General features: G+C 32.5%; 1 protein-coding gene across 5 annotated transcripts in view; it reads left to right on the top strand.

The window, feature by feature from the left end:
- PHIP (pleckstrin homology domain interacting protein) overlaps positions 1–17064 on the top strand; it is a 128267-nt gene that overhangs the window by 53294 nt on the left and 57909 nt on the right. For all 5 annotated transcript variants that reach the window (XM_061427263.1, XM_061427267.1, XM_061427266.1 and 2 more), the window contains exons 9-15: positions 252–352; positions 2359–2429; positions 3832–3932; positions 4030–4070; positions 4826–4924; positions 5710–5863; positions 6248–6382. In XM_061427263.1, coding sequence (XP_061283247.1) covers positions 252–352; positions 2359–2429; positions 3832–3932; positions 4030–4070; positions 4826–4924; positions 5710–5863; positions 6248–6382 — 702 coding nt within the window. The remainder of the gene's footprint in view (positions 1–251; positions 353–2358; positions 2430–3831; positions 3933–4029; positions 4071–4825; positions 4925–5709; positions 5864–6247; positions 6383–17064) is intronic.

The raw sequence follows: 17064 nt of genomic DNA, 5'->3' as shown, positions 1-17064 counted from the left end.
ATCCTCTGTGGTTACAGTTTAAAGTAAATTTTAAGAAGTTACCTTAATAATCCATTGTATAAAGCCATCTAAAATAAAGAAAGGAATATTTCTCTTTTCTCTATAAATACATGGACTTTAAATATGAAGGAGAAAAATGTCAAATTGGAGCATTTAGCCATTATTGTTACTTGCTATTTGTATGTAAAAATAGGTTTATTATTTGGACTATGTTACTCTTCTTATAAAATTGCTTCTTCTTTCTTTTTCAGTTCTCACCATTGTGCAGTGGCTCAAAGAGATATCTGTCTTCTACTGGGGCAGATGGCACTATTTGTTTTTGGCTCTGGGATGCTGGAACCCTTAAAATAAAGTCAGTTGCTCTTTTATTTCTTAGAATAAATATGTTTAACTTAATGGTTGAAATTGCAAAAGTATAAAGTAATCAACAATAGGAATAATTTTATTTTTCTCCTTGAGTAACATTAATCTTGGCTCTTCAGTGACACCTCACTCTTATCCTTTCCTTTTTGTTTTCATGCTTTAAAGAAAGTTATATGTTAACATGTTTATTTCTTTTTTCTCTTATTGTTTTCCCTAGCTCTTGCTTTTTCAGAATATGCCTGTTTTATTACTACTTCTTTTTGTATGCTGCAGTAACTCCTTTTGGTACTTAGAATGTAATCTTCAGAGTTCCTAGTTCTTTAAAAGAATTGCAGTTATTTTTGTTATCGTATCTACAGAATAGATTTTATTGTGGATCTAGGGAAATTTAGGAAAATGGAATCATTAAATTTTCACTAAACTATACCAAGGTAGATAGATGCACCCTTCCTTCTGCCCCATAATAGCATTTTGCACTTATGCTTTTACCTATAATGATATTTTGGTTTATCAAAATAAGTTGTCTGGACAATACTATGTTTGGGTTCAGGACACTGAGGCAAAGAAAGGTTAAATGACTTTCCCACAGTTAAAACAGTATTTAAAAATGGCAAGGCCAGGACTGTAACATTTCCTTGCCCTCTGGTTTTGTGCTATTTCATGCTGCCTCTCAAGTGGATCTAGTGGGATAAGTGCTATATTTACCCCATGGACAAATCTGTGAATGGAGAGGTGATGTTCACCTCCATTTTACAGATGAGGAGACTCAGGTACAGAAATGTTAACTTGCCTGATAATGTCACACTGATAAGTGGCAGAACTGGGAACTGAGCTCAGAGGGTCTGAATCCTAGGCATTATCTTAAAATATTTCCTCAGATGTACATTTAAAAATAAATTATGTGTACCTGCTTATCTTTTTTTCCCTTTAAAAATACTAGCATTTGTTTAAAATGACAGTCTATATAATTGCTTACATATTCTGGTTATGGGTTCTAACTAACGTGCCAAAAATTAATAAAAATGTACCACAGTCTATAAGATATTAATGAAAGCAGTTCTTTTTATTGCCTATGTGATTTCAGATAAATTTACTTAGAGTTAAATTTTTTCTCTAAATAGGTTTCAAGAATGTTTTAGTAACTTTCTCTAAGCTGTATCAGTTACGCTTAGCTATATCAGAGCTAATGAATATTAATAAAACTTGTTAAAATGTCGGTTAACAAAATATTCTGTACATTTTTCCCCTAAATGATCACAAGACTGAAACCATTCTGTGTTCAGTAGCTGTGGATAGTGAGAGTTATGCAGTGCACTCTGATTGAAGGCTCTAATTATTTTTTATATTTTTCTCTCCTAATATTCTGAGAAAAACTAGGTTGAAATATATGTTAAGGGCTTTAAATGTAATCACTGTATTGGAATATTACATATATATTGTATATGTATTGGAACTGGTATGGGTAAAATCCATAATTTAATTTTTCTTCAGTCTGGTTGATTGTAACCGTAAGCATATAATGTCAGTACTATTAATATAAACATATAGTCTGTAATATAATTATGTAATTAATGTGAACATAGTTAAGTGTGGCCTGTTGTCTATAGATCACTATTTTAAATGAGCGATATAGTTGCTTGTATATTTGTGACTTTTATTTCATTATATATTTGTGCATTGCTGTTCTACTGTATGAAACTGAGAACCTGTTACATTTGATTAGAAGTGAGTGTAACAACTATGTGTCAGGTAGGACAGTGACTTTGTTTCATGTATAGATTGTTATATAATCAGGAACTCCTATAAAAATCTATATGTAAAGTTTCCACATGATCCTGCTGATCATGACACACAATGATTTTGAACTTGTTTTTAGAAAGGGTGCCATCTGTTGCTTCTTATTTTGTCCTTCTGTAGTTATTTTTTGAGGCAGCTGAGTTCTGGTGGTGTTGATCTCTTTGGGATATTTTTAATTAGTTATTTTTTGTATTACAGTCCGAGACCTGCAAAATTTACAGAGCGCCCTCGACCTGGAGTTCAAATGATCTGTTCATCTTTTAGTGCTGGTAAGATTTTTTTCCTTCCTGACTCTCCACTTAAAAGTTGTATATTTGAAGGCTTCTAGTCGAACACATAAAATTTTGGAATATACCTACTGTTGTAATGGAAATCATATTCTCTTGCACGTACCAGGGGGTGCTCATAAATTAGTTTATAAATATTTGAACTTTGCTAGAGTTTAGCTTACATACTCATTTGGTTGAGTGTTTTACTAATTAAGTTTTTCTTTAAGAAGACAATAAATCTTTTGTAGGAGGAAATAGTTTCAAATTTTACTGTTAAAGAATAAGTCTTTGAATAATTATCTCATTGAAAGAAAAGTATTTTAAATCTATTGTATTTTCAATGATTTTGGGGCTACTTATAGCCATAAGTAAATAATAGATTGATAAAAAAAGTAAAATAGATTGATAGACATTCGTACATCTTTATTACTTATTTTGCTCAGATTGTTCTTATTTGCTCTTAAAAAAACAGCTGTATAGCAGTGATGAAATTCCAGTTACATTTTGAGTTTATGTAGCAGCATTTTGAATGGATATTAGAATCTTGATAAACAAATTTGATCTGGAGATTTTAAGTGAATTGATGAGAAAATGAAACATGAATTAATGTTCCTGATACTAGTTCTTTCCACAGTTTACCTTTTCTTTTCCTTCATAATTGTGGTTAGCAGTAGTACCAGAGACAAGTGATTGCAAACTGATGACATGAGTCTTATTTTTGCTGTACCAATATCTAAACATCTTTAATTTCTAGCTTCTTGATTTCCACTGCTACTGCCATGTAGACGGTTTTACTTCTAGTATTAATATAAATATAGGCTCTGCATATGCTTCAGGGTACTCTAGATACAATTTTATATAGCATTGTTTTCAACACTGTGGGAGGGTATTGAGTCTGAGAGAGTAAAACTGCATGTACAAATAGCTGTAATGCCTAGTAAAATGTATGTGCGCCACAACAAAGTCATAATGAGAGTTCAGAGGAGAGGAGGCTTATTGGATTGCAAACCTGGAAGGCCTATAGTGAAGGAGTTGGGCTTTAAATACTTGGTAGGATTTTAGCAGATGGGAAATAGGGCAGGAGAGGGATTTTAGCAGAATTAAGACATGTTTTCTGATAATATTAACATGATTATGTAATTATTAGTAAAATCATTTGTAGAAGATAGCTTCTATAAATACTGAAAAATTCCAGTCAAAGCTTATGTTAGCAGACTCTTAATTTCAGGTTAGATGTATTATGTTCATTAGGATAAATATGAATAGTTGTAGAATGAAATATTAGTCATTCAGTATATATTATGATAATGTTTATTATGATAATGTTGCTTACATTTCTTATTTAATTTTCAGAGATTTTGAGCTTGTATTTTACTCATAAATGTTTGCTGTTATTCCTCAGGTGGAATGTTTCTGGCCACAGGAAGCACAGATCACATTATTAGGGTTTATTTTTTTGGATCAGGTCAGCCAGAGAAAATATCAGAATTGGAGTTTCATACTGTAAGTATTGTTGAAATGACTTAGATGAGTATGATGTAAATGAGTCTTAACAGTTTATATTCAGGATCCTCTTTTCTGTTCATTTATTTGTATATAGGACAAAGTTGACAGTATCCAGTTTTCCAACACTAGTAACAGGTAAAATAATTTTTTTTGTCAAATTGAATCTAGTTTTCAAATATGAAATAAAGACAGTTCCTATGGTCAGGTTATAATTAGCTTTGTATATTAATTAGCCACCTAGAATAAAGATCTTGACCAGTTATGATGAAAGGTCAATTTTCATCACATTCCTGTTAATGTGTATTTATGGTTTATCTGTAATAATTTATTTGGCCACTTTTTTTTTTTTTTTTTTAATAATAGGGACTTTCATCCACCCTCATATTTTCTACATATCAAGGTGTAAGGAAACTTTAGTAAAGACTGGAAATACATTATAATGTAATATTTGAAGGAGAAGTGTTTATTGATAATAAATGTAGATGATATTGTGTGTGTTTTCTCATATTCTTGTTTTAAATTTAAAATTATATTTACATCTTGAGTAAAACGTTGAGAGGAAAATCAGCATTTTTCTCTTGGAAAGTATCAATTCTCTTTCTAAGGTAGTAAATAGTGGCCTTGAATCACTTTTGAACGTTAGGAGACCTAGCTACATACATTAGAATGTGTGTATGTATATAACATTTAAAAGCCTCTGGCGTTTCAGAAATTCTTAGATTTGCAGAAAATATCAGGTAGAATAATCTATTATATTAGAAGGCTGTGTAAGGAAAAGTGAAAGGTTTTTTTAGCGTTTTTAAAAATATAACTATTGGAAAGTGCGTTTTGGTGAAGCACATGTGATTTTTTTTTTTTTTTCTTTCTTTGTGGGGTGGGTTCCTTTGCAGGTTTGTAAGTGGCAGTCGGGATGGGACAGCACGTATTTGGCAGTTTAAACGAAGAGAATGGAAGAGTATTTTGCTGGATATGGCTACTCGGCCAGCAGGGTAAGAGATCACATTTGAAATATTACATAGATATATCTAGATCTTTTAAAGTTTTAAAGCTGTTTTACAGGTTAGTGTGAGACTCTATAAAAACATGTATCATAATCCTATGTTAAACTGATTATTTTTCTGTGATAATTGAAGGCACTTTTGGAGATGAAAATGTTGACTTTTATAAAATGAGTTTTTGCCCTGTATGAATTAATGATATTCTGCAGTTCAGTTTTGTTGACAGTATGATAGTACTATAAGAATAGCTGTACCTTTTACTACTTTTTAAAGAAAACTAGAACATACAGTGTTCCATCTGACGCAGGGGTGATGTAGTATATCCACTGGTCATCTCTAGCCAAGAGAAATTATACTACATGTTGAAATTATCATTTTAGTTTTAATATTTTAACCTTTTTTTTCTATTTGTATTTATGAATAGTAGTCTTGGATGGGGAGCAAAGTATCAGGGCATGATGGCAACAATAAAAGATGGAGAGTGAGCAGCATGGCACAGAGGTCTTAGACCCAGAAAGATATTAAAGTCAGTCATACTTAATCAAGCTCATCTGTTACTAAGTATCATAGCAACACTGCAATCCTGATTTTGCTGACTCCATACAGTGATTTTTTGCCATTGTTTTTTGTTGGTTCAAATTATTCTTAAATACTGTGTTAGGTAATAGTTATCCATATTAACGAATGTAAACTAAGAAAATACATTTAGGTTTTGTCATGCTTATATTTTAATAAATAATATCATTGTAAACAAATACTGCTTCCATCACTTTCAGCCAAAACCTTCAAGGAATAGAAGATAAAATCACAAAAATGAAAGTAACTATGGTAGCATGGGATCGACATGACAATACAGTTATAACTGCAGTTAATAACATGACTTTGAAAGTTTGGAATTCTTACACCGGTCAACTAATTCATGTCCTGATGGTGAGAAAAAAGACTTAATTTTTATTTGGTATAAACTGAAGCTGGTTGTAAAATAGAATACTTTTGTTAAATCTCTTACTTGCTGGCTAACAGGTCTTTTTGGGAGAATGGAAATAATTTTAAAATGCAGGTAAACACGTTTAGCTTGGAAATGTAGATCTAGCTATTTTTTTTAATATTCAGGGCTGGATCAGTAAATAGTATTCTCAGGTTTCACTCGATGATAGCAAATCCGTGGACAGTGATTTTAGCTCAGCTTTTTTATTATACATTTGATAAATTTGAAGATTTTTACCATTTACAGAAATGTCATATTGGTGTTTGTTTGAATTTTTTTTTATCTTTTAATATTTATAATTCTTTGACATTTATAAAATATTTCAGGGTCATGAAGATGAGGTATTTGTTCTTGAGCCACACCCATTTGATCCAAGAGTTCTCTTTTCTGCTGGTCATGATGGAAATGTGATAGTGTGGGATCTGGCAAGAGGAGTCAAAATTCGATCTTATTTTAATATGGTAATTATCAGTCTCTTCATTTGATAGCTGTTAAAGATTTTGGGAGTTGTTAATACAGGTCCCCTGCATATCACAAAGGAAATCCATTTAAGAATTGGGGCAGACATTTTCACCTTAAGTTTCAAAAAAGTTATTTATTCCATACTTTTATTAAATGCTAAATTTAAAATAAAATTGCTTATATTACAATACCTGTTTATTGTGATATAACTAGTTTAGTTTTTGAAATAGTTTTAATAGTGAAACTTGGAAAAACTAACAAGTATGAAATGACAATATAGATAAGAAAAATGTTTCAAAAACCATGTGAAGAAATTATAAATAAATACTGTGTCATTGTATTTTATCAGCAGTCCTCCAGTACAACAGAATTTGATTCAGATATATCAATTTTAAATTAAAGCCAAAGAAACAGGTCTTCTTGCCTTTTATCAATATGGTATGAAGGCAATGGCACCCCACTCCAGTACTCTTGCCTGGAAAATCCCATGGACGGAGGAGCCTGGTAGGCTGCAATCCATGATGTCGCTAAGGGTCGGATACGACTGAGCGACTTCACTTTCACTTTTCACTTTCATGCATTGGAGAAGGAAATGGCAGCCCACTCCAGTGTTCTTGCCTAGAGAATCCCAGGGACGGGGGAGCCTGGTGGGCTGCCATCTATGGCGTCGCACAGAGTAGGACACGACTGAAGCGACTTAGCAGCAGCAGCAGCAGCAGCAGATATTTCTTTGGGTTAAGCCCTTTTACCCTCTACATTTTGTTTCTTTCTTTTTTTTTTTAAATTGTTTCTTGTTTTATTTTATAAAATAGCTTTAACTTTTTTTTTTCCTGTTATTCTTTTTATTTTATTTTATTTTATTTTTAAACTTTACATAATTGTATTAGTTTTGCCAAATATCATTAAAAAGAATACATTTGAATCAGTTCTAATGAGGTGGATGAAACTGGAGCCTGTTATACAGAGTGAAGTAAGCCAGAAGGAAAAACACCAATACAGTATACTAATACATTTTGTTTCTTAAATGGATATTTGACGTTTTCTGCTGAGTATCTAAGTTGCAGTGGTTTAATAATATAAAACGTAATGTGCAGTATTTCACACCTCTAACTACTCTATAAAGGCAGAAATGCCCCTCAGATGCTGACTTTGTGTACCTAGGCATTTTTTTTTGTCCCTTACCATATATTAGGGATGCCTTTGAGCAAAGCAAACAAAAAGGCAGGCATATGCCTACTATTTTAATATGATTAAATTAAAAATCAATCATAAAACCCTCTAGTAATAAATCATAAAGCAATAGCATTAATATGTGTATAACCAGAATTATTTTGCAAAAAAACTATTTGACAAAACCAGTCATTTGTAAAATATAATGGCTTGTGAAATTTTTCATAAAAGTGACACTCTACTTGATTGATAATCATTGTAAAGTTACTTCTGTGTAATAAGCAGAATAGGAAAGAAATTTTTATCAGTGAAGAAATTAATTGTAGCTGTTGTCAATATACCTTAGTCTTCATAAGGTAAGATAAAAGATTGGTCAGATTCTTTCCTAAAACTGTTAATTATTTAGATTACAAATGTTAGTGATAGATGGATTTCCTTTGTGATTATGTATATAGAGGAGAATTTTTTAAAAAGTAAATCCTTAATTATGCGCGTGAAGAATTTTTTCTTCTCTCCTTCTCTGTCCTTCTGTTTCTGATTTGCTCCTTTTTGGAACATCTCTGTCAAATAAGGAAGTCCTGTCTCAGTTTGCCTTTATATCTTCAAATGAACACAAATTGTGGGCTACACATGTTAGTTTCATATTTTCAAAGATCTCTGATGTATTAGTAGAGTGTGGAGGGAAAGGTTTCTCTCTTACTTGAATATTACTCTCACCTTTCAGTTATGAAGGTGAATTTTTCCTCATCAGGTAAGTTGATCACAATAATACTCCACCTTGTCCATAGATCAAGAATTACAGCTTCTTAAGTTTGAAGTGACTTGCTCTTAGACCATTAAAAGTTAGTGATATAACCAGGAGTAGAAGTCAGCCATATTATGTTATATACTCTGAAATTAGGCAAGGGGTTAGTTTCATTACTGCCTTAAAACGTATTATTTATTTAATAAGAGTTTTAGATAAAGCTATTTTCCTGTTCTTTCTATGAATAAGATAGAAAAAAGCCTATAAAGGATGGAAGAAACAGATTTTTATAATAGAATTGGATGATATCTATAGAATCTTCAAACTATGAGAAAAGAAATAGGCTTTTTAAAAAGGGTTAAAATACCTTGCATTTAAAAAACTGGAACTTGAGCTACCCTTCATTTTGTTAAAATACAGATATTCCTTTTAACTTTTTGCATGATGTTTACAGCTTCTAAAGTATTTCTACTTCCAAAATGCGTAATACCTCATTTGGGTCTCATGAAACCTCGCAATATAATTGGGGTAGGTTTTATTGTTATTGGTTTTATGAATGGAGAAACTGTACAGAGATGAAGTGATTTGCCCACGTTTACCCAGATCACTAAGCTATCATATGGGCACTTGGAGTTTAAACCCATGTTTTTTGTCCCCTGCTAATGTGTTCTTAATGCTATGCTGTCTCTAGTTACGGTTGGTTGTTTATATATAGCTAACTTCCAGCTATGTCCAGTTAGTAATATTTCCAGAAGGAAAATATTTTCATAATGATAGCTTTGAGGTAGATCTTTTGAGATCTTATTATTTAGCTTGATGGTTTTTTCTTGTCTCTTAATTTATAAGGTATCTAAGTGCCCTACTTTTTGCTCTTCACTCCTTTGTTTATTTCATTTTTTTTTTTAATCTATAGGCAGATAGAAGATAAAGCATCCAGCATTGCTATTAAGAAAATAAAAACCATTTGAGGGAGAAGTAGAAGCTTGTGTTCACTATCTGCTATCATGAATGTTGAGTTTTGGCTATAGTTATAATCTTTGGCTGTGTGTAGCTAATCAGTAAGTTTTTGAGTTACTAAAATAACATAAAAGTTGACAAGTACAAATTCAATCCATGGTATTAAATTGTATGTATTTAATTGTATTAGATCATAAGTTCAATTTACTAAACACTTTTTGAACACCATGTAGAGGGACTCATTATAGGGCCTTGGATGATTTAAAGGATGAATAATTCTAGTGGAGTATACCCCATTTTTAGACTAGAAATGGTAAAAGTTAACACAAAGTGTTGACATTAAGTACTGTTTCATGTGAGTTTCAAAATTGAAGCTTAGAATTTTCCATCAAGCCAGAAAATAAGGGATGTAAGTTGTACCTTTAAAAGAACAAAATTTCTGTATACAAATTCTTAAAAATATCAAGTATATTTTGAGACTACTGCTTTGAATTTTGTACTTGAAATTTATACCTTTACAAAATGTAATGAAATCATGTGACAAATAATTATTTTGTATTAATCAGCATTTTACTGCCCTTTTCTCGCCTGTTAAGAAAAATTAAAAAAAAATTTTTTTAAGTAAAAAATCTTATATCTTCAAACTATCTTTAAAAATCCACATTTCACATAATTATAATTTAACAAATTTATTAATAAAGGTAATAGATTTTAAAATAAGAAAACATTTTAGTATGGCACATGCTATCCTTCAGATAAATATTCTAATTCTTTTTTTTTTTCTGTATCAAGCACAGTTTTTAAAATCTTTTTAAGACCACCTAAATCTGTAAACAGATTAAAAGATTTAAGATTGAGAATTGAGATAAAAATGTTTTAATTCCTTGTCTGCTTACATAATTCCCTAACTTATTTCAAAATCTTATAAATAGATTCTCAACTTGCTGGTGGTATTGTCTAGAAAAACTGATGGGGTTATTTTCCGTACTTTTATTGCTAGCTTTCCTCTTAATAGAGGATCTGCATGATAAAAGCACTTGAAGGGGTGTGTGTTGGGTTTGTTTTTGTTACTTCTAAGAAGTGTATGATGAGTGAGATGGTTTAACTCAGGACAAAATGGAATAGACAATACATGCTCCGCTCTCTCCTGCCCCTCTGTTTCCTCTTTTAACTAAAAATAAAATAATCTTAACATAAACTTTTAAAAGTATTTGTTGAAAAAGCATACTGTGTAAGGCGGAAAGTTTGAGCCCTTTTCTGTTTTTAAAGAACCAGAGAAAGAAGCTGAAGAGAAGATTAACATGAGATAACTTTATTTTTCAAAGAAAAACAACAAAAAAATACTAATTCTAGGCCTTAAGCTTTACTTATTTATGTTCATCTAAAAACTTAGTCAGTTATTCATATTTCAGCTGAACAGATCCTATGTAACTTAAGTATTCTGGGCAAAGCTTGAGTATTGTGGGATATTTTATTGAAGGTTGATAGTAAGACTATTTCAAACTAATTGCACAGAGTTGAGCAAGCCCACATTTTGTCTTTGGCAGTGGCAGGAGATAAACTTTATCTTGTTTTGATAAGGGTTGTTCTGAATTCTAGTTAAGAGGCTCTAAAGTTCTATTAAATGTGAAGAGGCAGATAAATTAATCCTCCAAATAACTTGAAAATGTGTACAAACTCTTAACTAAAGTTGAGGGCTTTTGTAATATTCCCCATTCTCTGAAAGAGATAGGCAAGTTTAGAAGTTTTAATATGACCATAAATGTTCCTAAAAACAGAGTTGTTTTTATACCCCCTTTTCCCTTTAAGTTATTACAGTACAGCTAAGTTTTAAGTACAACTTTAACTAAATGAATATTACGTTGATATGTAAAGATAGGAAAAGAGACTTTGAAATTTCTTAGTACTAGGACATTTGGAATTTGTAGATCCCATTTTAGTAGCTTACGTTGTATGTCTGGCACTTCTGCTGTATCTTTTCTGCACTCTTCTCTCTATTTCTGTTTTTCTAGCTTTGTCTGTCTGTCTTTTCATATCTTTCTATTTCTATAATGTTTTTCAAAGCTCTAATTTTTGCTCTTTGTCTGGTTTTGATATTGAAGAGTACAATGTCTCTGGCTAGAAAGCAATTTTACTGAATTTGAGTTTTGCTTTGCTTTTGTTGTTTACTGGGTAAATTCCAAATAACAGTTTTCATTTATGTAATCAAATTTTCCTTATTTATATAATTGTTAACCTTTCTTTTACTTAAGAGATTTTTAAAAAAAATGTTCCAGTGTCCACTAATCCAGAACAATATATTTCTCCTTGCAACGTTCCAAACAAGCAGAGGCTGCCAATCCACCACTCAGAATTTTTGCACATGCATACTTCTGACATTAACATGTTCTCAGTGTGACTTCTGTTTTAGTTTTGGATAATTGTAGCTACATGTATCTAGGAAAGGGAGAAATAAGCTTGAAATAGGTGTATCTCATATTGTGTTCTCTTGTGAATCAAGATTTTAAGACCTTTCTCTTCCTCTCTCTTCCTTCATCTTTTTCCTTTTTTTCTCCGTCCTTTGCTCTTACCTCACTACCTGTCATCTAACAAGATATCATATACTTGTACTCTGTTTGTTAAAAGAACTTTTTATGCTTCCAGTCTTTGTTTCAGCCTCTCTGCATAAGAAATTACCTTCAATCTTCTGATTATAAACTTTAGTTATTGTCATTTTCTTTCAGATTTCTGGGATTTTTTTGATTCTGTCTTTCTCTTTCTCATCTATATCTTGGTATGAAAAACATATCTTAAAATTTGTCGCCATGAATGTGAACTTGTCTCTAGCTTGTCATACTCTATTTGGTGAATTACTTCTACATAGTAATTTTTTGATGTGTTTCATGATTTGCTATCACAGGGATATTTGAGATTTGATAGTTATAAGGGAAAGTATATGAAATCATAGAATGTGAATATGCAGGTATAAACACTTTGATTAGCAGATATTTGAGTGCTTATTTTGTACATAAGCACAAAATGTAGACTTCGTCCCTCTTTTTGTCTTTTTACTCCACCTTGCTGCAGTTTTTGGAGAGAGAAAATATACCTGAAAAGGTAAAGGTAGCTAAATAGTTAGAAATGATAGATAGCTTATGAGGAAAGATAATTGGTACATCTAAGGATATGAGGATCACTTCAGGGTGAATGGTCAGAGGAGGAAGAAGTAAGAGAAATACATCAGTAACCAAATAAAAAATGTTAAAGACATGTTCATAGAGTAATTTAGAAAGTTTTTCTGGAATAGATTTTGAAAAATGGGTAATAAAACGAAAAACATAAAGTGAAGTGGCTTGTTGGCACCCTCATATTACTTGTAAACATAATATTTAACCTAGTGGGAGTTAATTGGTAAATTAATTTATAAATTACTTTATATTCCAAAAACTTAAGAGAAAAATAGGTTGGTTGCCAGTGGTAGTATTTCAGGTATGAAATTGGATAGGTGGAAATCTGCTTTCATCAGTGAAATCATAATGAAATATTGTAGGAATGGGTAGTAAATTTGTGAAAGAAAATTATGTAAGACTTGGTGTTTTGTGATGATAAAAAGGTTAGAGCTAGAGAGTAACAAAACTTAATGTGTGGAGAGTGTTGAGCTTATGTAATCTTGACAACAATAATACTATTAATGGAAATAGGAAAGATGTAGAAGAAAACTGATATTTTCATATGTTGTGACATAGTGTTGGGCTGTCTTTGTGTTAATGGACAGCCAGCACTGGAGATAGACTACTTGGAAAGGCTAGTTATAGAGAGAAAGAACTATGCTCTTCCATGTAGAACACTGTCTAACTCATAGAGACAGAGAGGACAGTGTAGCAGGTTTAAATGTTTAGAAGTACAGTTGATGCTTGAACAACATTGGCTTGAGCTGTGCAGGTCCACTTATGTGCAGATTTTTTCATTCATAAATACTACAGTGTACTACCCTAGAATCTGTGGTTAGTTGAATCCATACAGTGCAGACTGTTGGGATAGAGAAACTGCATATATGCAGGGCTGCTATAAGTTCTATGCGGATTTTTTGTGTAGAGGTTTGGCAGCCCTCATCTCCTTCATTGTTTAAGGGTCAACCCTTGAACATGTTTAGCAGAATGGGGAAGACATTAGTCTCTAGAAAGTGTGTTGTAAAGACAGTATGCTATTATTGTGTCAGAGAGGCCAGAGGAAGAGAATAAATTTCAAGAAGGACTTGATTAAGAATTTTACTTCCTCAGAGAAATCAGAATATGGGTAAACAAAATAGTGTTAAATTTGAAAATGAGTTATTTATTTTGGTAATATATTTTTCTTTTGGTGAATGTTAGAATTCCTCAAAATCTCTTTTATATATTTACTGGTTTTATCAAGCCAGTTACAACAGTTTTCTTTTTTATATTAACTTATTTATCTTGGAGCCATTTATTCTAAATAGCTATTTTTAATTCATATGTAATAATGTTGCCATTAATTAAAGAATTTTCAGTGTTAAAGTAAATATTTAGAAGTAATCTTTTAAAGTAATTTGATACCTGGATCATTGGAGTGTGATAGTTTCCCTTAAGATATATTATTTATTTACACTTAACTATAGTTGTAGTTAGAAGGTGACCAAAGCATATTTTAATCATAGGTATGACAGCGTCTGTCTCCAGTATCTCATGCACATTCTTAATTAAGTTTATTCTTTTCTGGGTTGATAAGCTTTAAAGGTTCTTTAAACATAAGGAAGGGCTTTCTACAGGTGAAAGTGAAAGTGAAATTGCTCAGTCATGTCTGACTCTTTGTGATCCCATAGACTATAGCCTACCATAGATTATAGCCTACAGGCTTCTCCATCCATGGGATTTTCCAGGCAAGAGTACCGGAGTGGGTTGCCATTTCCTTCTCCATTTCTACAGGTAATTCTTAGCATAAATTTAGTTTCTCAGCTGTTTGATTCTTGGGCTATGAGTCTATCTCATAAAAGTATTAGGGTATTTTTAAAAATTCATAATTTTAAATTGTGGAGTATTTTCTAGGTGAGATACTTGTTCTCTTCTAATCAATAGTATATTTTTAAAAAATGATATATTTTAAAGTGAAAATGTTAGTTGCTCAGTTGTGTCTGACTCTTTGGGACCCCGTGGACTGGAGCCTGCCAGGCTCCTCTGTCCATGGGATTTTCCGGGCAGGAATACAGGAGTGGATTGCCATTTCCTTCTCCAGGGGATCTTCCCGACCCAGGAATCGAACCCAGGTCTCTTGCATTGCAAGCATATTCTTTTCCAACTGAGCTATGAGGGAAATACTAGAGTGAGTAGCCAGTCACTTCTCCAGGGGATCTTCCCAACCTGGGGATCGAACCTGGGTCTCGAACCTGGGTCTCCTGCGTTGCAGGTGGATTCTTTACCATCTGAGCCACCCAAAAATAGACCCTGGTCATAGACTTGGGGTAATTCCATTAAGATGATTCTGCCTAAGAAAGCCCATATTTTAACCATCCTGATTGAGTTCCTTTAGGAATTCATACTTCTTGTACATCTCTGTATGTGTTCCTCACAGTTGATGTAACCTAGACCCTGTAATTTTAGTCTGCATCCTGGTGCTTTTAGGGTACCTCATTTCCAGATTATCCAATTCTTCCACTTCTTGAAAATTAGGTGTAAAGGATTTTAGAATTGGGTAGGACTCTAGTGATCATTTAAATGATCCCTGTCATTTCCCAGAGATACTAAGTGATGAACCCATTACTAGAGGAGAGGTCTTCTCATTCTTGGGCCTCACTCTTCTGTGTCCTTTAAATTTCATCTTTCTACTTCACAAGAATTATGTTAGAAGTTCTGGATTGTATTCTGCCTTGAAAAGGGTATTAGTATTCTTCATTAAGGGCTTCCTGTTAACTCAGTGGTAAGAATCCACCTTTCCATGCAGGAGACTTGGGTTTGATCCCTGGGACAGGATGATCCTCTGGAGAAGGAAATGGCAACCCACCCATTCCAGTATTCTTGCCTGGGAAATCCCATGGACAGAGGAGCATGGACGGCTACCGTCCAGGGGTTGCAAAAGAGTCGGACACAACTTAGCAACTAAAACAACATTCTTCATCAAATATGACAGTTCTGTCATCATCAAAGCTCTTAATTTATAAGTTTTTATATCGATTTAATTTTTTCCAAGTTTAATATAAGCCTCTAACAAGATTGTGCTGCTCCTTTCTTGAAAATATTTCCAGAATTCTTCAGTCAGTATGAGAATTTTCCTACAAAGGAGTCATTTTAACTTCTGATCTTTTCATCTTTTACTTTAAAAAAAAACAGAACAAAATATCCTTCGCATAGTTCAACTCCTGTTCTTTAAGTTTTTGCATTAATAAGTAAACATTGTCGCATTGATTTTCTCAGCTAGTATGAGTTTTATTGTGTGGTCTTTGTTTACGTATGTCCCATAGTGTGTAGCAAGCATGCTTGATATTATTAGGGGAATAGTTCATCTAAACTTTACTTATTTTGAAAATTTGGTGGTTTTCTTTTTCTTTCCTGTTTTTAAACTTATTAGAGCATGATTATAAGTACGAAAATAAGTTATACGTAATATTAAATTTTATGTTGACTTACTCTATTGAGCATTAATATTTCTTAAATATATTTTTTAATTGAAGTATAGTTGATGCATAATATAGCTTCATTTAACTTTATAGCTTTAATATGAATAGAAAGGAAACTTATTTTCTCCCATTTGATTTTTGAATGTAGGTCTCATTGATTTCTAGTTAAACATGCATATTCCAACACTGCCTTTATTATTAAATTTTTTAAGTATTCTTAATCATACATATTCTGACCCTAGTTTAAGAAGAATCTGAAAAAGATTTCTTTTCAGAGAGAAGTATTGAACTCTTTTTTGTGGTTGGCATAGTTAATCATAGCATAAATCATAAAAATAGCTAGAGTATATTTAGTTATATATGTGTGTGTGTGCACTCCATCATGTCCAACTCTTTTGCGAGCCCATGGACTGTAGCCTGCCAGGCCCCTTTATCAGTGGAATTTCCCAGGCAAGAATACTGGAGTGGTTCGCCATTTCCTCCTCAGAGATTCTTCCAGACCCAGGGATCAAACCCACATCTCTTTTGTCTCCTGCGTTGTTAGGTGGATTTCTTAACCACTGCACCACCTGGGATAGCCCTATTTAATTATTTAGGAAAATATTTTCCTACTTTGTTTGAACTAGAAAGCCTAGACGGCATTTTGTAGTTAGAATTGTTTATTATCTGAGGACCTTTTCCTAAAGATAAATTTGGCATTTTAAATAAGATGGTGATGGGCACCTTTTCTAATTGGTTTGTAAATAGAGCAGATCTATTTTCTTTAATGAATAGTTAATCCAAATAATGTACTTTTGAAATACAATTTCATATTCTCCATAACTCTGGAGTTATACAGATGGCTTATCCCAAGAAAATCAGTACCATTGTGCCATATTCATAATGGCATGTGTTACTGTATAAGAAAACAGTGATCTTCAATAGGATTGCTATTTTTTTCTTTCCTTTTTTGAAAGTTCACCTCTCCCAAGTATTCTTTTAGAGATCTTCTCCTAACTGTAAACATTGGTAGATAGCACGGATATAGGGTTGATTAATCCTTGTGACAACTTCCCTCCAAGCACCCCAAAAGAAAAATGTAGAGCAGGATTGCCTAAATGTTATATGAAGGATGCTATACGTAGGAGTGTCTGTCAGATATCCTTTAGCATTGCTGAGTCAGACTTGCAGATCTTTTTCTTCCTCTGTTCTACTGCATACTT

Source organism: Bos javanicus, chromosome 9, assembly GCF_032452875.1.
Source record: "Bos javanicus breed banteng chromosome 9, ARS-OSU_banteng_1.0, whole genome shotgun sequence".
NCBI classification, from domain to species: domain Eukaryota; kingdom Metazoa; phylum Chordata; class Mammalia; order Artiodactyla; family Bovidae; genus Bos; species Bos javanicus.
Note: the sequence above shows the minus strand (reverse complement) of the source record. Positions and strands in the feature narration are given on the sequence as shown.